At 39.9% G+C, this 27,024-nt stretch overlaps 1 protein-coding gene and 1 non-coding gene across 5 annotated transcripts in view; one reads left to right on the forward strand and one right to left on the reverse strand.

Annotated features, from left to right (window-relative positions):
- SEM1 (SEM1 26S proteasome subunit) overlaps window positions 1-27,024 on the reverse strand; it is a 353,898-nt gene that overhangs the window by 286,329 nt on the left and 40,545 nt on the right. For 3 of the 4 annotated variants that reach the window (XM_081531548.1, XM_081531547.1, XM_081531549.1), the window contains 2 exons: window positions 19,172-19,291; window positions 7,999-9,924 (listed from right to left, as the gene is read on the reverse strand). In XM_081531548.1, coding sequence (XP_081387674.1) covers window positions 19,219-19,291 — 73 coding nt within the window. In that variant the 3' untranslated portion in view covers window positions 7,999-9,924; window positions 19,172-19,218. Of the gene's footprint in view, window positions 1-7,998; window positions 9,925-19,171; window positions 19,292-27,024 lie in introns of those variants that run through there. The other variant, XR_014066093.1, reaches the window with a different exon arrangement.
- TRNAF-AAA (transfer RNA phenylalanine (anticodon AAA)) lies at window positions 6,681-6,752 on the forward strand. Its single transcript has one exon. It is a non-coding gene; the product is annotated as a tRNA-Phe (tRNA).

The raw sequence follows: 27,024 nt of genomic DNA on the forward strand, positions 1-27,024 counted from the left end.
TGTAATTGTTTTTCTTTTCTTTTGAATAAAATAACAAGTATTATGTTAATATATCCAAAGCCAACCTGGAATGTGTGATCTGTGCAGGAATGGAATTGCAAATGTTTGATCAGGATAGCAGGAAGCACACATTCTGCCACTCTACTCCCAAAATAGAAAACCTATTTAGCACTTTGTAAAACACACTAAATGAAGTTTGCTCTCTCCTGCAGATAGAGATTTTACTTCATTTTGTGCCAGCAAAATTTTTGAAAATTGCATGAGGAGAGAGCAATTTTTGGCACTTTGGCTGGGAGTACAAAATGTTAGCAAATGGGGCTGAAAGGATCTTAAGTGTAATGTTGGAATAATATTCACACAACACTGGCTGCATCTTCATTTTTAACCTATTTACATATTCACAGGAAAAAAATGCTTGGCAGTTATTTGTCTAAAGGGACCTATTTAAGGGGAAAATGGCATTCACAATTCTTGAATGCATTAGCCAAAAATGTTGCTGTGCATAACAATTCATAAAGAAAAATATCATTTCAGCTATCATGGAAGAATGTGGAAGGATATAGGTGGAAGAATTCTGGACGTCAGTGTTAGCTTTGGACGCAGATAGAATGAAAAAGGGAAGGAAGTAAAAACTACATCCTGAAAATTTCCAGAGTAAGAGGACACAGAGAGACTCAATAAAAAGGCTGAAAGGACTGACAGAAATTTTAGTGTTCCAACAGGGCTCTCTTAATTTGTGACCACTTCCTCAGTATAAACGTGTTTCAAAAAGAGAAGCATGCTGTCCACCTGAATAAAAAACATATCATTTCATTCATAACATGTTTAACAGCTGTCTTCTTTGTCCATGGCACAACAGTAGAAACTGGCATAGATATAGAAGTCTCTATATAGTTCTTGCCCACAAAGAACTTACAATCAAAGAGAGAATGCAGTATTCATGATTACAGCCTAGATATTTAGGAGTAAAAAGAAGCTCCAACCTCTAGCACAGACTAGCTTCTCCAGAAGCAGATGCTAAGATTTTGGAATCCATATCTGTAAAAAGGAGGTAAAGGGAGTAGGATTAAGCAAAGGTCAAATCGTTGTTGTTGTTTAGTCACTAAGTCATGTCTGACTCTTTGCAAGCCCCTGGACTGCAGCATGCCAGGCTTTCCTGTCCTTTACTATCTCCTGGAATTTGCTCAAACTCACGTCCACTGCGTCAATGATGCCATCCACCCATCTCATCCTCTGTCACCCTCTTCTCTTGCCCTCAATCGTTCCCAGCATCAAGGTGCAAATTGCATTTTTTTTTTTTTGCTGGTCAATTTTTTTTGCAGACCACTGCAGGTCCAACTGCAATTCAGGCCTGACAAAGCCATGGCCCACCCAGAGAGGGGTGTTGAAGCACATATTGGCCAATAGAGCTATCTCATGTTGGACCAAAGTGGAGAGCATTTTTACTTCTGCCTGGATCAGTCATTGGATGTGGACAGTCTTGAGGAGGGTGTGACCTGAGGCGGGCAACTGAGGTGAATCCTTCAGGAGCTGAGAACTGAAGTCTCTGCAGATGGCCCTCCTAGATGTTGGGAAGCAGTGTACACACTAAAGAGGCTATGGGTGGAGCAGCTCCATGCCTACCACAGTTCATTTGTAAGACTCTTTGAGAACTTTTAATTAATGAATCTATTAATGGAGATAAATGGAAATTCAGCAGAAAGAGCTAGCAACGAACTCCCGAGGAGTTAACTATATACTGCTGGGTACCACATGTATATAGAAAGTTTACTGCAGAGATAGTTCATACATGTATATGTATGCCTGAGTTCTTTTGCTGTTCACCTGAAATTATCATATTGTTAATCGGCTATATCTTGATACGAAACAAAAAGGTTAAAACTTAAAAAAAAAAAGATCATTTAAAAAATAATGTGTTTTCATTTAAACTACAGCTTAACAAACTGAGATGATTTTTTGAGGTATGCCAAGACATTCAAATGAAAATATTCCCCCGGTCTACAAAAAAAGTCTCAAAATCATCCAGAAAAGATCTCCTAGTCAATGTTAGCTGCTTGGTTGTCTAAGGAGAAAATATCACAAGCCAAAGCTGAGATTGAAAGATTTGTGTTTTTCCTTCGGAGGAAAGAGTGTACTAAATCTCCACAATTAATGATCTTGCTGGCCTTTTGAGAAAAATACAGTTGATTCAGCGTTATGAGAGTACTTGTCCTGATCCTTTGTGACTTCCAGATGGCCAGTATTGACTGACTCTGAAGAAGGCCAATTTGGTGGCATAGAAATGCCCGTATCCCTTTCCACTGCACCAAGCTCATCAATAAGCTGCTATTCTCAACCCTGCCTGAAGCCATCACACACAGCATATATGTGCATGTCAGACGGCAGCAGGGCTTCTGTCAATTACTCTGTGCCATGTACCCCATTGTGTCATTTAGTTCCAGTGTTCATTCCTCAAGAAGAGTCAATATTTGACCAAAACTGTACCAAGCACTAGTTCCACAGCCTCCCACACACTGCCTCCTTTCATCTCACCAGCCATCTGTGTAATCAATAGTATTGCTACTTCCTTTTTTTTCCAACTGAGGATGAGAGAGGTCTGGAGATCTAAAATTAAAGTTGTTGGAACTTCCCTGGTGGTGCAGTGGATAAGCATCTGCCTCCCAATGCAGGGAACACTGGTTTGATCCCTGGTCCAGGAAGATTCTACATGCTGTGGAGCAACTAAGCCCATGCACCACAACTACTGCAGCCCGTGAGCCTAGAGCCTGTGCTCCACAACAAGAGAGACCACTGCAGTGGGAAGCCCGAGCACCACCAGTAAGAGTAGCCCTCCCTCACTGCGACTAGAGAAAGGCTGAGCACAGCAATGAAGACCCAGTGCCACCAACAGTAATAGATAAGTTATTATATTATATATATTTTGGTAAACAGCAGTTCAATGTGAATATAGATCTGTGACTCCAAATCTATTCTTCCTATTGTTAATCTAATCCATCCTCCTAACACTGTCCATCAGTATATTCTTTGTTTGCTGTAGCATACCGGTTCTATGAAATATTAGTAATGTTTTCCCCCAACAAGATTCTGTGGTCAAAAAAAATTGGAAATCACTAAGCTAAACAGTTAAACAGAGTCTTTTTTTTAAAAAAAAACACAGGAAGTCGCAGAGCATGTTCATGCTAATGTGCACTGTGAATCTATAAACAGCTCAAAGGCAGAGGTTTCCATAACTGACTTGACCACAAAAATCTTTCCTATGGGCATCTTGCAAAAAACTAAGGGTCCAGAGCACAAACGATGGGAAACTGCTGTGCAACCCTCCCTCAGCCAGATATCAAAACTTCTCTTTGGCCTGGCATATTACACTGATGAGAAGACAAGTTTTCATTACTGAGGGGCAGTGGTTCCCAAACTCCTGAGCATGGTCTCCCGGCAGTGGGGGAGACACCTTGCCAGCAGGTCCTACATCTGAATCAGTTTTATCAAGTAGATGCTAGGAGGCAAAGTCATTTGGGGAGACTGAGTTCTGACAGCTTTAATATGAAAGAATACAAAGATTTAAAAATCTGAAACTATAAATAACAGTAACAACATTGTAGGGCTCTTCTGTCTCTGAAAGACATTTCTTAGAATTCCGAAGAGAACCACTAACTTCTAAATGAAAAAAGCAAATGGAAGAACTTACACTGCTCACACACTCAGAGCTACAGATAAGATCCAACATTTGCATGACATAAAAAAACTGGCCTGACAGCTATTAACCACTTCAAAATATATAAATTTCTCTGTTTTCCTGTTTTTTAGGCAGCGACTTTTTTTTTTGGTATAAGGTAAGTCTCATCCATGAAATTTGATAGCAGCTGCTTCCCAGAGTTAGTCTGGCAGTCAGCTTGCCTGTGGTGTGTTCAGGTGTGAGGGTCTGGGATTTATGTTTCCATTTGACTGTTGCCTTTGGACTTCTGTGCCTCTGGGTTACTAGGACTGAGAGGAAACCAGTTACTAACGGAGAAAAATGAAGGGTGGGTGGGATGAATGACAACCAAGTCAAGAATCTAAGATGCCACAGTCTCCGGGTGTTCCAAAAGAACAGCTTCAAACAACACGTGGGTGGCAAGTCAAGGACTGATTTTTATTAGCATTGCCATAAATTTCCCAAACCTCGTAGGAAATGTCACCTCTGTGGCCAGAGTGTAATGAATTAGGGATTAAGAGAACTTAAAATTCCACACTGAAAAAAGGTGTTAGGCTCTTCCTTTAAGATCCCTATTTAAAATATTATTTATGTGTAAGAGTTCCAATATATGATTAAAGTGGCAGGTGATACTTTTCAAAGATAAACTCTTATTACTTAAAAATAAGTACAATATAATAACTGAGGAAGTCTTTCAGGAATAGCCACATTATCAAATATAATTCATGTTAGGTGGACTTGAGAGAAAGAACAATAGACACAGTCAAGAATTAGGTCATGGTAGAGACCAAGGTCTCTGCTCATAGACAATGGCACTTATCATCATCAAAACCAAAAAAGAAGCTTCAACCTACAAGGCTGATAAAGAACAAGATGGCAAAATGGTGTTAGGATGCAAAAAGATAAGGTCAAAAGTTTTACCAAACTCAATGAAAAAAAAAAAGTTTTAACAAACTCAAAACCTGGGAAGAGATTGAAAATAACTTTGTTCGGGAACTGCAGAGCAGAGACCTCATGTTTGAATATTTAAAAGTTTCTACTTTTTGTTTTATTTCATATCTCTTCCCATCTCTTTTTTTTTTCATGGGTTTCGAACAACATGTAAAACTGACATAATAAACTTGTCTGAGAAGACAGACTCTCTCTTGATCTGCAGGTTTGGTTTCAATGTAATTGAATCATGAAGAACTTGTGGTGGGCTTCTCTGGTGGTCTAGTGGTTAAGAATCCTTCTGCCAATGCAGGTGACATGGGCTCAATCCCTGGTCCGGGAAGATCCCATATATTGAAGGGCAACTAAGACCATGCACCACAAATACTGAAGCCGGTGTGCATAGACCATCACCACAAATACTGAAGCTTGTGAGCCCATGTGCTCCGTAGCAAGAGAAGCTACCACAGTGAGAAGCCTGCACACCTCAACTAGAGGGTAGCTCCCAGCTTGCCAAAACTACAGAAAGCCTATGCAATAAAACAACAAAGATCCAGTGCAATCAAAATTAAAAAATAAATAAATGTTTTTTAAAAAGGTGATAAAACCCAGTGCAACCAAAAATAATAAACAAATAAATAAATCTGAAAAAAAAGGTAAAAAAGCATACCGATTCAAGCTTAATAATGATATAACTACATGCTGTGTTTAAAAAAAAAAAAAAAAAAAAGAATTTTGTGGTAAAATGCATACCCAAGTCAAATAAGCTTCTTATGTTAAAATCAATGAAAGTCCCTCAGTCGTGTCCAACTCTTTGCGACCCCATGGACTATACAGTCCATGGTATTCTCCAGGCCAGAATACTGGAGTGGGTAGCCATTCCCTTCTCCAGGAGATCTTCCTAACCCAGGGATCAAACCCAGGTTTCCCGCATTGCAGGCAGATTCTTTGCCAGCTGAGCAACAAGGAAAGCCCAAGAATAGTGGGTAGCCTATCCCTTCTCCAGCAGATCTTCCCAACCCAGGAAATCAAATTGGAGTCTCCTGCATTGGAGGCAGATTCTTTACCAACTGAGTTATCAGGGAAGCCCTGTTAAAATAGTATTTGTTACTTTATTGTTTACTGGCCATTTGCATTTCTTATGGTGTGAATTTCCTGTTCATGTCTGCTGCCCATTTGTTATGCAAGCATTTGTATTTTTATGAGCTAATTCTATAATAAGGTTAGTAATCCTTTGCATTTTATGCATGTTGTATATGTTTTGGTAAAGTAGTTTGAACATATGTAGGCATGATGAAATATCTTTTCTTTTTGCTAAAAATGGAGAAAATCACAAGAGGGTAGATTTTATATTTAATGAGGGTTATTTCAATTTTTATGGTAATCAAATACCATTTTTTACTACTTTGCAAGAATAAAAATTTTGTGTAGGACTTGCCTGGTGGTGCAGTGGATAGGAATCTGCCTGCCAATTCAAGGGACAGAGATTCAGTCCCTGGTCCAGGAAGATTCTGCATGCAATAGAGCAACTAAGCCCAAGAGCTGTGAGTACTGAGCCTGTGTGCCACAACTACTGAAGCCCAAATGTCTAGAGCCTGTGCTCCGCCACAAGAGAAGCCATCACAAGAGAAGTCCGTGCCCTACAAGGAAGAGTAGCACCCTGCTCACTGCAACTAGAGAAAGCCCACTTACAGCAACAAAGACCAAGTGTAACCAGAAAAAAACAAAAACAAAAACAAAAACCTCTCCTTTAAAAAAAATAAAAAAGATTTTGTGTATGATAGCATTTAAAATCCCCAGTGAAATTTAAACTGCCTTAGAAAATATGTTCCTTTTCATCTTCAGTTGTGTTTCTCAAAAGAGGAAACTGTAGTGTTTTTCCCCTTTGTACTTTAATTGTTTGAGATGTGAAATAAAAAGCTAATTGTATGAATTAAACTTAAAACACACATACTCATACAGATGATCATTCAAGCATGCACTAAAAAGAGAGTCTAAGAACAGAATAAATATGTTTCTCCTTTTCCTTTTTTATTTCCACTGTAATTTTGACAGGACTTCCCTGGTGGCTCAGACGGTAAAGCGTCTGCCTAAAATGCAGGAGACCCAAGTTCGATCCCTGGGTTGGGAAGATCCTCTAGAGAAGGAAATGACAACCCACTCCAGTACTCTTGCCTAGAAAATCCCACGGATGGAGCGTGTTAGGCTACAGTCCATAGGGTCGCAAAGAGTCGGACACGACTGAGTGACTTCACTTTCACTTTGACAGCACCATTACTTGTTGACCTATAAGAACAATTCATGTGGATTTTCTAGCAGCTATAGAACCATAGTTTTGGAGATTCCTCAATTCTAATAACAATAATGATAGAAACGGATAAGGTCCCAAGTATTGGACTGCATACTTTTCCATGCCTTATCTGACTTAATACAACAACAGTATGATGGTGGGTACTGTAATTAGTTCCACTTTCACATGAACAAATGGAGGCACCAGAGGTTTAAAGAGTCATTTGACCAAAGTCATAGGCTTACAAATGGCAGGGCCATGAGTCTGACGCAGGGCTCAATGGCTCCAGACCCATGTGCTGACCATTACAGCTCTCTGCCTCTCAAAATACAGAACATGACAATGTGTTTATGCTCAGTCAGTCTAAAGCCTGCCAGGCTCATCTGTTCATAGAATTCTCCAGGCAGGAATACTGGAGTGGATTGCCATTTCCTCCTCCAGGGATTTTCCCCACCCAGGGATTGAACTGGCGTCTCCTATGTCTCCTGCATTGGCAGGCAGATTCTTTTACCGCTGAGCCACCTGGGAAGCCCTACTAATCATTAGGGAAGTGCAAATCAAAACCACAGTGAGATATCACTTCACACTCATTGGGATGGCTATCATATTTTAATAGAAAGTTTAAAAAGTGTTGGTGAAAATATGGAGAAATTGAAATCCTGTGGACCCTGCTGGTGGGAATGCAAACTGGTACAGTTACTGAGGAAAATAGCACAGCAGTCCCTGCCTCCCCCACCCCCCCAAAAATACAGACTTTCCACATGATCCAGCAATTCTACTTCTAGTGTGTGCGTGCGTGCTCAGTTGTGTCTGACTCTTTGCGACCTCGTCGACTGTAGCCCGCCAGGCTCCTCTGTCCATGGGATTTTCCAGGCAAGAATACTGGAGTGGGTTGCCACAATAAAGGGAGTTATTATCACATTTGGCTTTATAACACTGGAGGCAGATTCCTAACAGGAAAAAAAAAAGAGGAAATCTAACTGCTTCCTGAATCTGACTTACTTAACAAAGTAAGCACCTAGGTATCGGGGTCTACAGAAATGATTATCTGGCCCCTGAATTCAGACTGTAACAGAGGAGACAGATATACAAACAAATAAATGTAATTTATTTTGCCAGACAAGATGGCTTTGCAGAGGAGGTAACATTTCAGTTAAAGATGGGAGGAGATATAGTGGGGGAAGTGAATGTTGTAACCAGGATCCAGAAATGGGAACAAGAATTTCATCATGAGGGCAGGTGGAGTTGCCTTGGAAAGAAGTCATCACAGCATTGATTTCAGCCCATATGGACTGAGTATGTGTTATAGGCTGGGTACTATGGTAAGCATTCACTTTCTCATTTATTTCTATAACTTATGAAACCAATACAATTATTACCTCTGTATTACAGATGAGAACACTGAGACAGGTTACATAACCTTTCTGAGGTTACCATGCTGGACAAGATAGGAACCCAGGCCGCCCTCCTCCTATCTGTTATACAATATAACCTCCTCTTTTCCTTCAGAAATTGGAAAGAATGAAGGAGTAGTGGGGAAAGACAGGATATGTTCATGGGGAGAAATCACACTAGTGGTGTCTGGTTTCTCTACGAAGTTGCCTCAAATGTGGGAGCATGACTGGGTGGAAGACTTAAAGAGAACTGTAAATCTTGACATCTAGCTTGGAGCTGACTAGAGAAGAGTATGTGGTTTGCAGAGCAACCATAAGAGTGAGTTGAGGATGAAAGTCCCTGCATTTGTAACTGAACACACCAGTATATTCACTCAATATTGTGCAAACAATGGCAACTGGCCAAGAAACACTCATACCAGTGTTCAGTGAAGAAAACTCATGGATACAAGAGACATAGGTCCCCATCTCCCATTTAGCTCTACAGCATCATAGACAGACCTAGCCAGGCCAGATTTCAGATTCAAGGAGAGGGATCTGAACTTCAGGCTGAGGAGATCTTAAACTACTTCCTTAGAGAGCGTAATCCCTCCCCTGGCATAACTAAGGGTCAGGATACAAAAGCAACATAGTACAACAGAACCTTGACATAAGCCTCTACTGGCGGGTCAGGGTTCATAACATAGGGTCACTGGTTTCTCCCCTAGGATGGTCAGAGGTGGAGGTCTAGATTTTGAGTTACAGCTACACAAGTGCCAAGTTATCTGGAGCATTCACCACATCAGTGTTAAGGTTATGAAGCACCATGCCTCCCCCTGGCATGACAGGGAGAAGCTAGGCTCCATGCCTTGTAATTGACCACAAATGATTGATTTCTCTAAGTGCTAGAGCCTAGTCTCTTTCCATGGAACTTTGCAGGAGGCCAACTCCTTTCCAGGGAGGCCAGCCAGGTGAGGGTCAATCCTGGACAAGGATTCAAATTTTTATTTGAATTTATTCTTTTACTCAAATTTCTTCCTCAGTCTTGTTGACAGCAAAAACAAAGAGGTATCTAGTACCCACAGGCCCCCATTTTTTCATTGTCATATGGTTGTGCAAAGCCTGCAGTTTACATCCACTTACTTTCATCAACTATTGGTATCATCTGTTATTCTGTTTCATATTTCGAACACCTTTATGGAAGTATGTTTGATATATAATCAATTGTATAATCTAAAAGGGTTTGACACATGTCCACACCTAGGAAACTAACACTGGATAACAAACAAGTCCATCGTCAGAAGTGTTCTCTTGGAATCCAGTCCATTCTTCATCTCAACAGATTTGGTCATTTCCCCATTTTTGTTTTATGACTTAGGTTCCTGTGGCTTTGAACGAGGAACTCAGCTTCCATTTTATCATCTCCTTAATAAGTATAAAGTGTTAGCTGCTCAGTCATGTCTGACTCTTTGCAACTCCATGGACTCTAGCTGCCAGGCTCCTCTGTCCATGGAATTCTCAAGGCAAGAATACTGGAGTGGGTTGCCATTCTCTTCTCCAGGGGATCTTCCTGACCCAGGGATCCAACTTGGGTCTCCTGCATTGCGATGGATTCTTTACCGTCTGAGCCACCAAGGAAGCTATTCAAAACCAGAATATTTTGAAGATTAGTGATTGTAAAACAAAGGACTAGAGATACAACTCTTACTATATTACTAGTGAAAAGTAAAAAATGGGACTGGCTACATGAAAGTGAAAGTGAAGTTGCTCAGTCGTGTCCAACTCTTTGCGACCCCATGGACTGTAGCCTAGCATGCTCCTCTGTCCATGGGATTTTCCAGGCAAGAATACTGGAGTGGGTTGCCATTTCCTTCTGCAGGAGATCTTCCCGACCCAGGGATTGAACCCAGGTCTCCTGCATTGTAAGAAGATGCTTTACCATCTGAGCCACCACTGGCTACATATTAACCAGCAATTAATCTTGATGACAGAAACTTTCGGGCCAGATTTCCACAGCTGCTTCTACACAGTCTTTAATGGACACATTCAGTAAGGAAACTTGCTCTGGAGGGTACCTCCAGCCCCCTGTCCTTTTGCTCCCCATCTCAAGTCTCCTTGCTTCCTTAGGCTCAGACTAGATTTCTCTCAGAGACTAGCTCTCCCTTGGATAGAAGCTAATAAATGCTCCCTCCACTCTAACAGCTCAAAATCAAATTCCATTGTTGCTGGTGATGCTAGCATCTGCTATACATACAAGTTGTTTAGTCACTAAGTCATGTCCAACTGTTTGCAATCCTGTGGACTGTAGCCCACCAGGCTCCTCTGTCCATGGGATTCTCCAGGCAAGAATGCTGGAGTAGGTGGCCGTTTTTTTCTCCAGGGAAGGAAACACAAGATGCAGCCTAATTTCTCAGTTCCTGCCTTTGGTTGCCTAAACCCACTCATCCTCAGTCTCTTAGCCATCCCCAGTCTCTCCCCCATTCCTACAGTCTTAGCAGTCTGAGTCCCTCATTCCTGAGCATTCTTCCCTCTCAGCTTGGCTCAACTTCACAAGTCTGACTTTCTTGTCTGATCATCACTACTTCAGCTGAATTCTTTCTTGTAGTCTCTGATACACCGAATGCACGAATCCCCACCCCAGCATGGCCTCCCTCGCCCATCTGATCTGTCACCAACCATCCAAATCCCAGCATGACGGTTTAATCCCCTTGTCCAACCTCCTCTGGTCTAATTAATTTTGCATTTAAGCAGCTTCCTTGATAAATTATACATTTTTTTTCTTTAGTCCTCAAGAGTCAGTTTAGACCTAATAAAATATAAGTAGAATTCTTTCATCTAAATGCAGGATCAGTGTTTACAAATCTATCTTTATACATCAAAAATCATCTATATTTATTTATTTAGTGATGCAAGATCAAGTGGGAAAAATAACCTCTGAGTCCCATAAAATCTGTAAGTAAGAAAGGGATGAATAAGAATGCCACAATCCAGCACTTTTGACATGTGCTCTTCAACTACTGCAGCTAAGAGTGCATGTTAAAAACATATAAAATATAAAAAGAAATTTAAATATATATATATGGCATATAAGTTTGGCTTATTTACAGCTTGAGCCAATTTATGGGCAGTAGCTGCTACTATAAAATATGCAATCTACAATATTAAATTTTGATTACATACCCCATAGAAATATTGTTTTTAAGCCCTGAAAAATATGAAACATCTGTTATTCATCTCCACAGAGACAAGAAATTTAAACGGCAGCAAGAAAATTTAAGTTGGATGCATGGAGAACATGGAAGAACAGTGATAACGGTTAAATCAAGGAGCAAGTTAGGGCACCATTTCTATCTCACCAACAGCATGGACATTTTTTTCTTAGATGATTTTAGAAATGCCATTTATAGATTTGAGGTTAGCTCAGAACTCTGGAGGTGATTCTAAACTGAGGATGTCTTATACTTGTAGTGGGTGTATTTCAAATGTAAATTTCCACTGTGGACAGAGAGGCATGCTTAGGGTACCTATAGAGATGAATGAACATCCTAAAACTAAATCTTGGACATCTTTCAATTTGTGACCTTAAAATTCAGCATCTTTATAAGGACTTGATGCCACTCTTTCAGATTTTGGTTTAGGCTATTTCCACCCTAAATAGAAGAGGATTAAAATCTTGGGAAAGGAGAACTACCTCTTGTGACTCCAAAGGTATTCTGAGCTGGGTGGCTGCTCCCAGCTTCACCTCTCACTGGTAAAATCAAACAGAAGGAATTGCAAATTCTTTAGGGCCACCTCTAGTGGGTTTTTCTCAGTTGGCTGGAAAACCTCAAAGGTAAGGATTTAATTAGGAATTTAGCATTGGCTTCAAGAAAGAAGTCACAATCTCTAAGTATTTCACACAGGGGAGAAGTTGAATCACTCACAAAAGAGTTTCCTGCTGAAAATTCTTTACTGGCAAGGAGTATGTCTTGCTAATTGGGGTGATGGCCAAGAGGACGCTAGTGGCCAGCCCTTTGCCCAGGGTGGCTGCCTCCATTAGGAATGGCAATATGCCCTTTTTGTTCACTCTGAAAGGTGCCCAGTGGGGAGGCCTGAGGAGCTACTGGCCACCTTTGTGGAGAGGGCAGGTCTGGGCAGGCCTTGGGCCAGCAGGGCTGAGCAGCCACCTGCTGACAGGGCCTTTCTTCCTCGTGAAGGAGTCCAGGGGATGCCTTAGAGAAAGTGCTGCTTCCAGCAAGCCATGGCCACCTTTAATGATTTCCAGGGAAGGAAATGAGTCTCCCAAATCAATTATGACACTCGACTAGGTTGTTTAGGCTGATGAATCCCAAGTGAAATCAGAGGATGGGTTGTATGATTCGATGGCTTGCACCTCTTCCAGCTTCAGGGCCCAAGGGTTACCATGTTAGTATTTTGCTAATATGTCCCTTGTACATTCATGGTACAGTGCTTGGGATCTGGCCAGTCCTACGCAGTGTTAGTGCCCAGTGAAAAGTGGCTGAGTATAAATTGCAATGCCTCTCTTTTCACTGGGTTTGCTTAGTATCTAAGCACCTATTTGGGTGATCAGAAACACTTGGTGTATATATTTCATATAATGAAAATTGCTGAACATTTGTAATGTGCAGTCTTTTCATTGCTTTTCTAATTAAATGGTTAAATTACATAGATGTTTTTCATTAGTAAAAAATGTCCAAATAATCTGTTTTTATATGAACAACCCCCACCCCCAAGAAAGAATGTAGGTAAAAAGAAACAAAGGTTAACTCCATACACAGAAACAACATAGTTCCTAGGATACAGGGCCTATGTCTTGTCCCCATTTTAGAAAGTGAGCCATGAGAGGTGGCAGGGCCTGTGTGCAGGTGTTGTTGCCTGTCATCAAGCCATCTTTCCCTTTGCACAACATGAAGATTCCCCTGTTGTCCTGTAGCCCTTTGTGGCTTCCTTCCTATGCCTCTGATCTTGACCCTGCACCCAGTTACCACAGGTCTTACCATTTCAAGGGTACTGCAATTGGTTAAAGGCACCCAGCTAAGGGCTTAGCAAGTAACCAAAACCCACGCTGGGCCCTGCTCCCCAGACCATGTTCTCTGCTCACTAAAGCTACTGCCCTAATCTGCTGAAGGGCACTTTTTTCTAATTTGCACAAAGGCAATAACTCACTCAACTGAGAGCCTACAGATGTGCTTAGTTGCATTATTGCGGCTGTGCCTAAATGACTTCTATGAACACAGCAACTTCACTGAAAGCCTTGGTACACCTGTTTGTACCTGCAGACTACACCAAACACTAGGAGGAGACAAAAGAGACTAGAGAAAGTCAATATCTAAAATAAAGTCTCAGAATTTTTCAGAATTGAGGAAACACAACAAAGGAAGTATGACACACGCCAAGAAAAATAAATATGATAAGAATAAAATAAATAAAATAAAAAAGAAATCCCTACCTGGATACATTTTATTGAAACTACAGAACACCAAAGACAAAGGGAAAATCATAAAAGCAACAGGAAAAAATGATCTACAAATTACAGGTAGAGTCTCCAGGGCAATGAGGGAAGCCAGAAAACTGAAATGATATTTTCAAAGTGTTGACAGGAAATAAACTACCAACTCATATCCTCAGAACAATTGTCTTCCAAGCACAAAGGCAAAAAAAATTTTTTTTTTTTGCAAATAAAAGTTGAAATCATCACTAAAAGACTTTTACTAGAATTGGACCATAAAGAAGGCTGAGTGCCGAAGAATTGATGCTTTTGAACTGTGGTGTTGGAGAAGACTCTTGAGAGTCCCTTGGACTGCAAAGAGATCAAACCAGTCAATCTAAAGGAAATCAATCCTGAATATTCATTGGAAGGACTGATGCTGAAGCTGAAGCTCCTATTTTGGCCACCTGATGTGAAGAGCCAACTCATTTGGAAAAGACCCTGATGCTGGAAAAGATTGAAGATAGGAGGAAAAGGGGATGACAGAGGATGAGATGGTTGGATGGCTTCAACAACTCAATGCACATGAATTTGAGCAAACTCCAGGAGATGGTAAAGGATAGGGAAGCCTGGCGTGCTGTAGTCCATGGGGTCACAAAGGGTCAGATATGACTGAGTGATTGAACAACAACAACAAAAGAGCTTCCAAAGGTAATTATCAGGAAGAGGGATTATTCCAAGAAAGAAAATATGAGAGAGACAAGAAGAAAAGTGAAATTATTTGTATAAAATAGTAAGAATTCAAATTTGATGGCTTAAAAAAAGACAGAAACACTAAAGATGAGTGAGAGAGTGACTAGAATTATAATATATTAAGGATCTGTATATGCTTCCAAAGAGAGAGATTAAGGCACTGATTATTGACTTCTTTAAAATTATTTCCAAATTTCAAGGGTGATCACTAAAACAATAGAAGTACAATGATAAACTTTCAGATAAACAGAAGAAAATGGAATGAAAAAAACTGTATTCCATCAGCCTCCAAAAGGCAGGAAGATAATTGGAAGAGGCAAAGAGAATGTGAATCAAATAGAAGGAACAAAGTACAATGGTTTTTTAAAAAGCCCAACTACATCAATAAGCACAGTAAGTGTAACTGTATTAAACTTGCCAGACTGGATGAAAAGTAAAATCCAACTATATGTTGTTTACAAGTGGTACACCAAAAACATACCTAAGGAAATGAAATGGTGGAAAATAAAAGGACAGGAAAAACTAGCCATGCAAACACTAATCAAAATAGAGTTGGGATAGCTATAATAATACAGAAGTGACAGACTTTGAGACCAAAAAAACCCCATTCTTGTGGATAGAGAATATCCCAATATAACAACAGAAGTTTCAACTCCCCAGGAAGATACGTAACAGTTCGAAAATTGCATATAACTAATAAAATAGCTTCAAATGATATAAATCAAAAGTTGATACAACCATAGAGAGAAATAGACAAGTCCTTTCTCATAGTGGGAGATTTCAACACACCTCTCTCAATTCTGGATTAGTCAGAGAGATTAAGAGAACAACAGCAACAACAACAAAAACTAGTAGAAATATAGTGGCATTTTGTTGTGCAATGATTTCATCTTTAAAAATCAGAAATATAAATAACTGCTACTCTGAACATAAAGAAAGACGGAAAGAAGAAATGTAAGGACTGAACACAAGGACTCAATCTAATCCAGGTAAAAAGCAAAGAAACCTTCTGTTTTATTTAAGCCGAGAAACCTCATGGCGATTGTATGTATGATTTTCAGTAGGTGTTGTAAAAATTTTTAATTATATAGAGGAACTTCCCTGGTGGTCCAATGGCTAGGACTCTGTGGTTCCAGTGAAGGGGGCTCAGGTTCAGTCCCTGGTCAGGCAACTAGATCCCACATGCCTCAACTAAAGATCCGGTAGCCGCATCGGAAGATCTTGTGTGTTGCAACTAAAACCCAGACAGCCAAATAAATAAATACATGTTTTTTAAATAAATAAAATTGCTTAGAGATCTCCCATATTTCTAACTCAATTTAATTCACTAATCTAGTGAAACTGAAAACACTTTAAGTGTATTAATGTAGAAGATTTGAACAACATAATTCATAAATTCAAGTTAATTATCACATAGAGAAATCTGTACCCAATAACTTAAGAATATACATTCTTCTGAAGAACTCATGGAATATTTATGAAAACTGAATGTAAACCATAAAGCAATCCTCAAGAAATTTCTAACAAATGGTTATCTGACCACAACATAATTAAGTTTAAAATCAATATTAAAGTCAATTACATGTCCATGTAGAAAAATGTAATTATAAAAAAAAAGGAACCTAGGAATATTAGCAGCAAATACTTATGTTTCTTATTATTTCCCAGACCTGTTGCTATATATTTTACATATTAATTCATTTATTATTTACAATAGCCTTTTCTTTACCACTGAGCCACCAAGGAGGCCCAAATAGCCTTTTGAAGTGAGCATAAGTATATCCCTATTTTAAAGATGAAGCAACTAAGGCACAGGGAGGTTATGTAAGTTTACATTTAATAGGTGAAAAATGACAGAATTCAAATCCAGGGAGTCTGGTATCAGATTCCAAACGCTACGGCTCTATTCTTTACTATTTATCAAAAGACATGAAAGGTCTTTCTGAGTAAATCCACAAAACTTTATTGAAAGACATTCAGACCTAATAGTCAAAGAATATACCACATTTCTGATGAGAAAGACCTCCCAAATCATTAAGATATCAATTCCCCCTCAAAATTGTTCCCTAAATTCAATGTCATCGCAATCAAAATCTCAACAACTTGCTTCAAGAAATTCAGCAAAGTGATGCTAAAATTTATATGAAAAGAACAAATGGTCAATAATGCTAACATCTTACTGGAAAAGAAGAATAAGTTGAGATGATTTCTCTACCAGATATAAAGACTTTATTAATTAGGCTATGGTGGGGCTGGCATAGAAATAGATAAATTTTGTAATTAATTTATTTATTTGGCTGTGGCAAGCCTTAGTTTTGTCATGCAGATCTTTGGTTGCGGCATCTGACTCTTAGTTGTGGCACCCAGGCTCTAGAGTGTACAGGCTTAGTTGCCCTGTAGCATGTGGGATCTTAGCTCCTTGACCAGAAATCAAACCTGCATCCCCTGCATTGCTAAGGTGAATTTGTAACCACTGGAACCACCAGGGAAGTCCTAGGAATAGATACATTTGACCAAAGTGGTGAACTTAGTTTCTGCTAAACCTTGCTGCTACTACCTGGCTATAAAGAGCTTTCAGCTTGTGGGACAACTGTTCCCTCAAAGTAAGGAATGAATTTGGTAAATAATTTTTACTTTTATCCTCATAGGTGGATATCCTCCCTAATTTTTTGAAATTCTAATTAAGTCTATTGATATAGTTAGTGTGACCAGTTCCAGTTTAGAAGAATATGGAACTCCAAGACTCTCTTACAGGTGAGCCATATAATTTTTATTTTTATTTTTTTGGCCAAATCAAGGGCACCTTTGAGAGTGAAAGGGAGCCCTATTTATAATTAAGTTATACATGTCAAACAAGGATGGACACCCTACTTTTAAACTCTATTCTTTGTTCTTTCAACAACTAGTCTGTTTTATCAGCTATGCCAACTATTTCTAGCTGAACTGATACTTTGAAAAAATTATTGGTCATAGAGTGACTTAAGGATCATGACATAAATCTGTTTATGAGAAGCCCACCTTGACCAAATAAATCAGCTCAACATTCACAGTTTGAGCAGTGGATACACAGTGTTGTTTGAGACAATCATTCAGCAACCTCTCTTCTGCTCCTGATTCAATCCAGTTTCCATTCAGTTCTCCCTCATTTACAATCCCGCACCTGCTCAGTGGACTCAGCATTTGCATCTGGGCTCTCAATTCTGAAACTCTCAGTGTTCCTGCAGGCCGGCACTGGCCTCCAAACTTCCCACTGGCCATCTCCATGGTCCTCCACCCCGAAAAGGCAGCTCTATATTAGCTCCCGGCTGAGAGCCAGTTCCAGACCCAGGCCTCAGATTGTGCTGCCCCCTGGCTTGCCAAACCCCAGAGATGGGTTTCAGACATAACGTAGTCACAAACGCTGCTAATCCACAACACAGGGAGCTCCCAAAGGGGAAAATGTATGTGTGTAGGTGGGGTTTCCGGGCAGGGGAGTGATGCATGACAATCTGCTGTGGAGGTATATACCCATCCTTAAAAACTTGTCCTTGGTTTCCCATTATGGTTCATTGTTCAAATTAATAGAGAAAATTGGAGACCTAATAAAATAAAGGCAACAGTAACTTTGAACTCCCGAGAGAGTAAATATGAAAAGCTAGTTCTGTATTTATAAATAGGAAAACATTTTTTATTTTAATATTTAACTTAGCCATAATTTGCACTCAGGAATTTCTCCAATTCTTTGCTAGACTAAGGAAGAAAACTACCTTTCACCTAAATGAGAGAAAAGTATTATTCAGCATTTACATGTTGGTGCTCAACCTTGGCCTACAATGTAATCACATAGGGAGTTTTGAAAAAAAAAGTATCGATGTCCAGATCCCATACCTAGAGATTTTAATTTAAGTGATCTAGAATGTGCCCCGGACAAGGAAATGGCAACCCACTCCAGTACTCTTGCCGGGAAACTCCCATGGACGGAGGAGCCTGGTAGGCTACAGTCCATGGGGTCGCGAAGAGTCGGACACGACTGAGCAACTTCACTCTCACTTTTCACTTTCATGCTTTGGAGAAGGAAATGGCAACCCACTCCAGTGTTCTTGCCTGGAGAATCCCGGGGACGGGGGAGCCTGGGGGGCTACCGTCTATGGGGTCGCACAGAGTCGGACAGGACTGAAGTGACTTAGCAGCAGCAGCAGCAGCAGCAGTGGTATTGGAGTCTTAAGTTCAAGTCCCTTCTCTCTCTTACTATATCCCTGTGACTTTAGGCAAGTCAGTTAATCCCTCTGAGTCTCAATAACACATTTACAGAATAGTAAAAATTAAACCTATACTGCAGGGCTACAGTTAAGAATGAACAAGCTATGTAAAACAAATGTAAAAAGCTAGCATAACATCCATCCCATAGAAGTTCAATAAAGAGTGGATATTATATAGTTATAACTGATGTTAATGTAATGGTTATTATTACCTGGTACACCATTCCAATGGAGTAAGTGTGTTTCTTTACTCTTACAAAAATAACTTGAATGTTGACATTGAAACCCATTCTTTGAGCCTCAACCCCAAAGATGAAAATCCCAATCTCCATGATGTCTGAGGGATGCCTTCCAGAGCTTCAGCCTGGTACCCACGGTCAGAGCCCACTTCTGTTACTGCTTCTGGAGACACCGAAGGCTTTCTCAGTGCAAAGTCTATGCCCATTCAGTTCCCTGCAGATCACCCACCTCAGGACCATTCCAGATCACCGTGTGGCCCCAAGAAGTGTGCTCTCTCAGTTTCCAAGTCTCCGAGCCTCTCCTCTCTGGCCCATCTTGTTATATCCATGGCAACCTATGTTATGACTTCTGCCAAATAAAAAGCATAATGTTAACACATTGATTTGTGCATCATGAACTCAACACAACTGGTTTAAAAACTTTGGTCCAAGAGTGAGGCAAACTTCCCAGTTTCCTAAAAGGGACCCTAGCCTAACCCATACCACAAATGTGGTGGGGCCAAAACCCACATTTATTCCAATCATTGCATAATCAACATAGATAAAGAGGCATAATTCCCTTGAAAGATTTTCAAGGTCCTCCTTTAAGTGCGTTTCCCTCACTATTGTGGTTCTAAACTATGGCCACGGCTTCAAGACCAAATTACAGCCTTTGGCGGCTGGTTTTAGTCTGGTGGTTACAGCGATGAATTTGGAGTCAGGAATCCTGGAGTCTCAGCCAACTATTCCCTGGGTAACCACAAGCTAGTTAGCTGCCCTCGTCTCAGTTTTTCTATCAGTTAAATGGGGTAATTTTTCCTTTCCTCCAACTACTTCAAAGGCACACATTGTAGCAATTAATTATTCCATGGCCCACTAAATCTGGAACCTTCTGTGCAGCAACAAAGCTATTGTCAGCTTTTTCCTTCAATGTTCAGTAATTTAATCATAAGATACTATAGGTTTTAAGTGTCCAAATGTTACACCTGAAAGTTCATTTGGGGTATTCATATCTAGGATTGCTGAGCCATGTACCCAATTGTCTTAGTGCTGGCTGACGGAGGCAGAAGTATCTTCCAAAGCAGTAAACCAAAAGCCTGAATTCAGCTCAAGGGAATAGCAATGCTAAATCACACAGGTCGACTTCTTTAATCTCAACTGCCCTGGCTTCTCCATAACATAAGCATCTGATACTACATGAAAAATATTCTGAAGAAGAGTTTGTATTCACAGGTAAACAAGGTCTAGTGAAAATGTTCCCAACTCTATTTCCTGCCCTCGTGTAACACCACTATATTTATTTTCCATGTTTCTATTATTTTTTAGTTCTTTTTTTTCCCCCATACACCATATGTTAATGATATTTTAACACTGAGAAATTCTATTAGCTCCTTGCATACAACCATTAACAAACCTCTGGAGGTGAGAATCTACCTACAAATAGTACTTTTAGAGTGTTTTGAGAGAGGAATAATTTTAGGCTTGAGTTTTTATGGTTGATAAAAGTGATAGCCATTGGAAAAGAAAAAAATAGTTAGCAGATATGTTATTTTTAAAAGAACTTTAAACAAATTATTATTTATATTACTGATTTTTCCTCTTTAATACTGTTTTGTATGCATGTCACTACTGAATAAGAAAGTAAACTTTGATAGGTTAGCAGAATATTAAAGTGTCATTACATAATATAGATTATAAATACTTTATTCTGTTTTCTGGAATGGTTAGCTGACAAATGATATAGAAAACATTCATCACACTCATACTCTCTTAGGTGTAAATAAATAAGAGTCCAGAACTTTAAATAGTATGTTTCATTAATAATGTTTATATATATTTGTATATATATAGAGAGAGAGACTAAAAGGAATTAAAAATTTTCTATATTACATATACATTAGATGTGGGAGATTAATTCACATTGAACCCATATAGTGTAGTGGAAAGTTTATTCATTAATTAAAATTTGAGATTTCCAGGTTCTAGTTCAAGTCTTATGACTTCAAAGTTTTGTCTTGGTTCTGCTACTAACTCTCCTTGTGACTTTGAGTGAATCCCTTCATATTTTTGGAATCTAGTTTCCTGGTAGTTATGGGTTGAATTGTATCTCCCCAACCAACCTACCCTGCAAAATAAAAAGATATGTTGTACAGCAGAAACCAACACAACATTGTAAAGAAATTATCCCCCAATTAAAAAATTAAAAAATAATTAAAAAAAAAACATGTTGAAATCCTAACCCACAGTACCTCAGAATGTGAACTTACTTGGAAATAAGGTCCTTGCAAATGTTAAGATGAGGTCATAACGGAGTAGGGTATGTCCTTATAAGAACACAGTCATTGAAGCCAGACACACAGGGAGAACGCCACGCAACAACCAAGGCAGACTAATTTATGCAGTTGTAAGCCAAGGGACACACGACTGTAAGCAAACCATTAGAAGCTAAAAAGAGGCAAGGAAAGATTCCTCTACAAGTTTCAGAGACAGCATGGCCTGCTCACACCTTGATTTGACACTTCTCGTCTCTAGAACTGTGAGACAATACATTTGAGTTGTTTGAGCCACCCAAAGTATCACATTTGTGATACTTTGTCATGGCAGCCTTAGCAAACAAAAATACAGTCTTTAAATTAAGATTCACTTCTGAAAGCCTTATCCATAAATATATTTTTATTATTCAAAGTCAGAAGTAAAGGGCCTTTCTGTGAAGGGCCAGATAATAAATATTTTAGACCTTGCGGATCATGCAGTCTCTATCACAAGCACTCAACTCTGATGATCAAAAGCTGTCGCAGACAATATGTAAATAAATGTGAGTGGCTGTGTTCCAATAAAATTTTATTTATGGTCACTGAAATTTGAATTTCATATAATTTTCCTATGTCACAAAATATTATTCTTTTAAAAAATTTCCCTTCCATTTAAAAATATACAAACCATTCTTAGCTCTCAGATCACATAAAAACAGACAGTGGGCTGGACTTGGTCTGCAGGCTGCAGTTTGCTGAGTCCTGTTCCAAGCTGCTGATATTAGTACAATGAACTTGGTAGAAAGGACGATATAAAAGCAATATGCAGCCTTTTACCCAAGACATGTAAGCCAAGCAGTGCATGACTTTCTGCAGATGATAACTGTATTCATGGAGCTATATCTCTCTACATATAATAAACATAGTTTTTAAAAACCCACCAGAGAATCACATTTAAAAATAGTGTGGTAGGTTTTTTAAAAAACTCCATTTCATTACTTCATCTTTTCAGTGGTCAAAATTAGTTTAACAGAATAAACATTAAAAATGAACTATTATCACTTATTGAGTACTTACAGAGTGTCAAGTTCTCTGCTAAATGCTGTATACACTTATCTCATTAACCCTACAATAACTCCTCAATTTACATAGTCCTACATCCCCTTTCAGATGAGGTTTAGAAAGATTAAGCAATGTGCCTAAGGCCTCACAGCTAGTACTTAACTGAGAACAGAATAAATCAGGTGATTCTGACTGCAAGGTTCATAGGCCATTTTATATGATGTTGTTAATTTCTCATATTGGTTAATTTCAAATGTTCAACTTCCAAAAAAATGTGGTAATTTACTATAATAAATTATAAAGTGAAAGATAGTGAAGTCGCTCAGTTGTGTCCGACTCTTTGCGACCCCATGGACTGTAGCCTACCAGGCTTCTCTGTCCATGGGATTTTCCAGGCAAGGGTACTGGAGTGGGTTGCCATTTCCTTCTCCAGGGGATCTTCCCAACCCAGGAATTGAACACGGTCTCCCACATTGCAGGCAGATGCTTTACCCTCTGAGCCACCAGGGAAGCCCATAATAAATTATAAGGTATTATTAAATTAATAACAAAACCTACACTTTTTTAATAATGAATAAAAAACTTTGATAATCAAATATACAATTCAGTATAGCATGGAATGAATGGATAGGATAGAAAGAAGATCAAAATAATGGAAGAAAATTATACTTCACTCCTTAAGTTAGATCAAATATAACATTTAATCCCTTTGCCTCAAATACTGGAATTACTAATGGCTCAGTCTTAGTCTTAAACTATTTAGCTCTGGAGTAAAGATTGAGTACAGTGTAAAACTAGATACTGTCTTATGATATGCTGCTGCTGCTGCTGCTAAGTTGCTTCAGTCGTGTCCGACTCTGTGCGACCCCATAGATGGCAGCCCACCAGGCTCCGCCGTCCCTGGGATTCTCCAGGCAAGAACACTGGAGTGGGTTGCCATTTCCTTCTCCAGTGCATGAAAGGGAAAAGTGAAAGTGAAGTCGCTCAGTCGTGTCCGACTCTTAGCGACCCCATGGACTGTAGCCTACCAGGCTCCTCCATCCATGGGATTTTCCAGGCAAGAGGACTGGAGTGGGGTGCCATTGCCTTCTCCGGTCTTATGATATACTCCCTTTCAAAAAAAGCTTTTTATGGTTCAGATGGTAAAGAATCCACCGGCAATGCGGGACACCTGGGTATGATCCCTAGTTTGGGAAGATCCCCTGGAGGAAGGCATGGCCACCCACTCTAGTATTTTTGCCTGGAGAATCCCCATGGAGAGAGGAACCTGGTGGGCTACAGTCCATGGGGTTGCAGAGTCGGACCTGACTGAGCCATTGAGCATAGCACAGCCAGTTAACAAGGTTGTGATATTAATAGCTTCAGGTGGACAACAAAGGAACTCAGCCATACATATACATGTATCCATTCTCCCCCAAACACTCCTCCCATATGATATACTCTTTTATTACTACCTTATGAAAGAGAAGGTGTGGAAAAAAAAAAAACAACCTGTTGATAGCACATGTGATTAAGTTCCTCATTCAAGTATATTGACAGATGGCAGAAAAAAGAAGAAAGGGTAGAGATGACAGGGAGATGCAGGATGGTGTAACCAAATACAAAACCATCTGGATCCTGTCCTTCTGTGACCTAGTGTTTGTGTTTAAGTTAAACCTTTTGTATCATCACCTGACAGATCACAGACTGAATTTCTAACCTGAAGCATTCTTTCGGCAAGCATGGAGCACCAAAGTATTCTTTGAGGAAATTATACATTTCATCTACATAAAGGTTAAGTCAATGAAATTATTAAAATGAAAGAACAGGATTTAAAAGCTTAACCTCCAAGAATGCCATCACGCCTGGCAAACAGAGAGCTTACAATATGCCCAATGTGAAACATCCTCAGAATACAAACCCCACAATCTGCTTTGTGTTACTTTCTAATAAATGTCAATGAGGAAAGTGTTTATAACTTGAAAAGCAGGGAGGTTGGGGTAGGGGGATTCGGTAGCTTGCCACATGGAAATATATCTGCTGTCGATTCCAGGAAAACGTCAAATCAGTACATACTGCTCCAGGACTCTCGGTCTTCACTTCTGCATCAATTAAGCAGCAGTGCTGTTTCTGGCATAATGAGTTGCATTCATAATGGTTGATATCCAATGGTTCAATAAGAATACCAGGCCCCACAAATTTCAATCAATGCAACACAGTCATTTTGCAGCTATGCAAATTAAGACATGTGGAATAAACATCTTGCTTCAAAAAAAGTTAGAAGTCAGCAATACATCTGAAATCGAGCTTCAGTATTTTCTATTTACCTTCTCTGGAATGACTGGATTGTGGAGCTTAATTTTGATTCCATTGTTTCAATGATGGCTGTATAGAATCATTTCTCACTTCCAAAGCTTGAAAAGAATTATGGAACTCTCCCTACATCTTATCACCAGCTTTTACCCATTTAATTAGGCTCAATTGACATCATTAAGGACTTCCCTGGTGGTTCAGTGGGTAAAGAATTGGCCTGCAACACGGGAAACCTGGGTTCGATCCCTGGGTTGGGAAGATCCCCTGGAGAAGGGAACAGCTACCCACTCCAGTATTCTGGCCTGGAGAATTAAGGACATCATTAAGGACTTTACTAGATCTAGGGGTGAAAAGGCTGAACAAAGACAGATCCCACCCATGAGGACTTAAGAATTTAATGAAGGGAGGGAAACCCCTCAAAGCAGATAATTTCAATTAAATAAAGCTAAAAAATAAGATAAAGGTACTGAGTGCAGCAGGAAGCACGAAGCCCAACTTAGGAGTCCAAAAAGAAGGCTTCTAAGAAGGCTTCTAGTAGGGGAGAAGATCCCCTGGAGAAGGAAATGGCAACCCACTCCAATATTCTTGCCTGGAGAATCCCAGAGACGAAGGAGCCTGTTGGGCTGCCGTCTATGGGGTCGCACAGAGTCGGACACGACTCAAGCGACTTAGCAGTAGCAGTAGGGGATAGCACCCTAAAATGAATTCTAAAGAGTAATGACGATTTCGCCAATTGAAGAAATGAGGAAAGGGCATCCCAGCTTGGGAAACTGCACGAGCAAAACCAGGAGGCAGGAAATATCATAGAATATGCTGGGAAAACATGCTCTGGGGATAGAGAGCAGAACTTATCTGAAAACTATAATCCATGACTAGGGCTAAATGGAAAAAATTAACTATCTGGAGAATACTGTTAAAAAACTTTAAATTCACAGTGTACACCGAAGCTGAGAAACCTACTGCTATTATATGATGCCCAGATTAGGAGGGAGAATTTGGTCCTAGAGCTATCTTCTATAAAAATGGATTTATTTTTAGAAAACCAAAATACTCCCCGTCTCCTGGTTGGTTATATAACTCATGCCGGTTCTCAGGTCAGTGCCCTCATTGAGTGAAACTTGCTTTGACTCCAGGTAAGACAAATAGAAACTTAACAGTCTCTCAAGTATAATTCCCTGAAAGTTATTTACTGAATATCCTGCACTCCCAGCATTTCTTCCCAGGGCTTCTAGGTAGTTACTTTGAACTTCTATCCCACAGTCACTTACTATATGAAAAAAAAAGGTGTGCAGAAAACCAAGAATGATACCCTCTCTGCCCCAAGGTCACGACTGGGTGTCAAGTTATTGAATTTGGCAGACAACTACTCAAAAGTTTGGAGGGGAGAAACTCAGACCCACCTAGGTTTTAGTATTGAGGGGAAACACAGTAGGTGGGGAAAGGCAGTTGTTCAAGAACCTCCAGCTTCATCCCCATTGAGTTTTTGTCCCTCTGGTTTCTGTGCTTTAATGATGGGTACCACCATCCTGTGGATGGTGCCTCTATGACTTGGGCACTAGAGCAGTACAGGGTACCTTTTGTTCTCCAACTACAGTAGGATGAAGCTTCCAGAAATACTCAATATGAAAGACCAACAACAAGAACAGCAGGACAATATCTAGTTAAACTAACAAAGTAATGACTTCTCACTATCCAAAACTGAATTCTCAAGATAAATGCTAACCCCAAAAGGTCATACAACTCCATTAGCACCTTACACTCATTCCTTTCTCCTGTCCTCCATCTTGTGCCTGCTAGATGCAATAACACTTTATCTTCTACAGGGTCAGACACCTGGTCTCCAAGGCCCTTTCTGGCCAAGACCAAGAAAACACTTTCAGTCTGCATTAGAGTTAGTGGTAAAATGAGCCCTGAGCCAGACTGCCTGGGTTTGAATACCAGCTCTATCACTTAACAGCTGTGTGACCTTAAGTAAATCTCTTGGCCTTTTTGTATCTGTTTCATCTGTAAAATGGGAATAATAGTACTTAAAATAAACTGAGAACATGCATGTACTATATATTCAGTTCAATTCACTCAGTCATGTCCAACTCTTTGCAACCCCATGGACTGCAGCATGCCAGGCTTCCCTGTCCATCACCAACTCCCAGGTCTTACTCAAACTCATGTCCATAGAGTCAATGATGCCATCCAATCATCTTACCCTCTTTCGTCCCCTTCTCCTCCTGCCTGCAATCTTTCCCAGCACCACGGTCTTTTTCCAATGAGTCAGTTCATCACATCAGGTGGCCAAAGTATTGGAGTTTCAGCTTCAGCATCAGTCCTTCCAATGAATATTCAGGACTGATTTCCTTTAGGATGGACTGGTTGGATCTCCTTTCAGTCCAAGGGACTCTCAAGAGTCTTCTCCAGCACCACAGTTCAAAAGCATCAATTCTTTGGTGCTCAGCTTTCTTTATAGTCCAACTCTCACATCCATACATGACTACTGGAAAAA

The sequence above is a fragment of the Giraffa tippelskirchi genome, chromosome 10, assembly GCF_054371585.1.
Source record: "Giraffa tippelskirchi isolate mGirTip1 chromosome 10, T2T-mGirTip1v1.2.pri, whole genome shotgun sequence".
Taxonomy (NCBI): domain Eukaryota; kingdom Metazoa; phylum Chordata; class Mammalia; order Artiodactyla; family Giraffidae; genus Giraffa; species Giraffa tippelskirchi.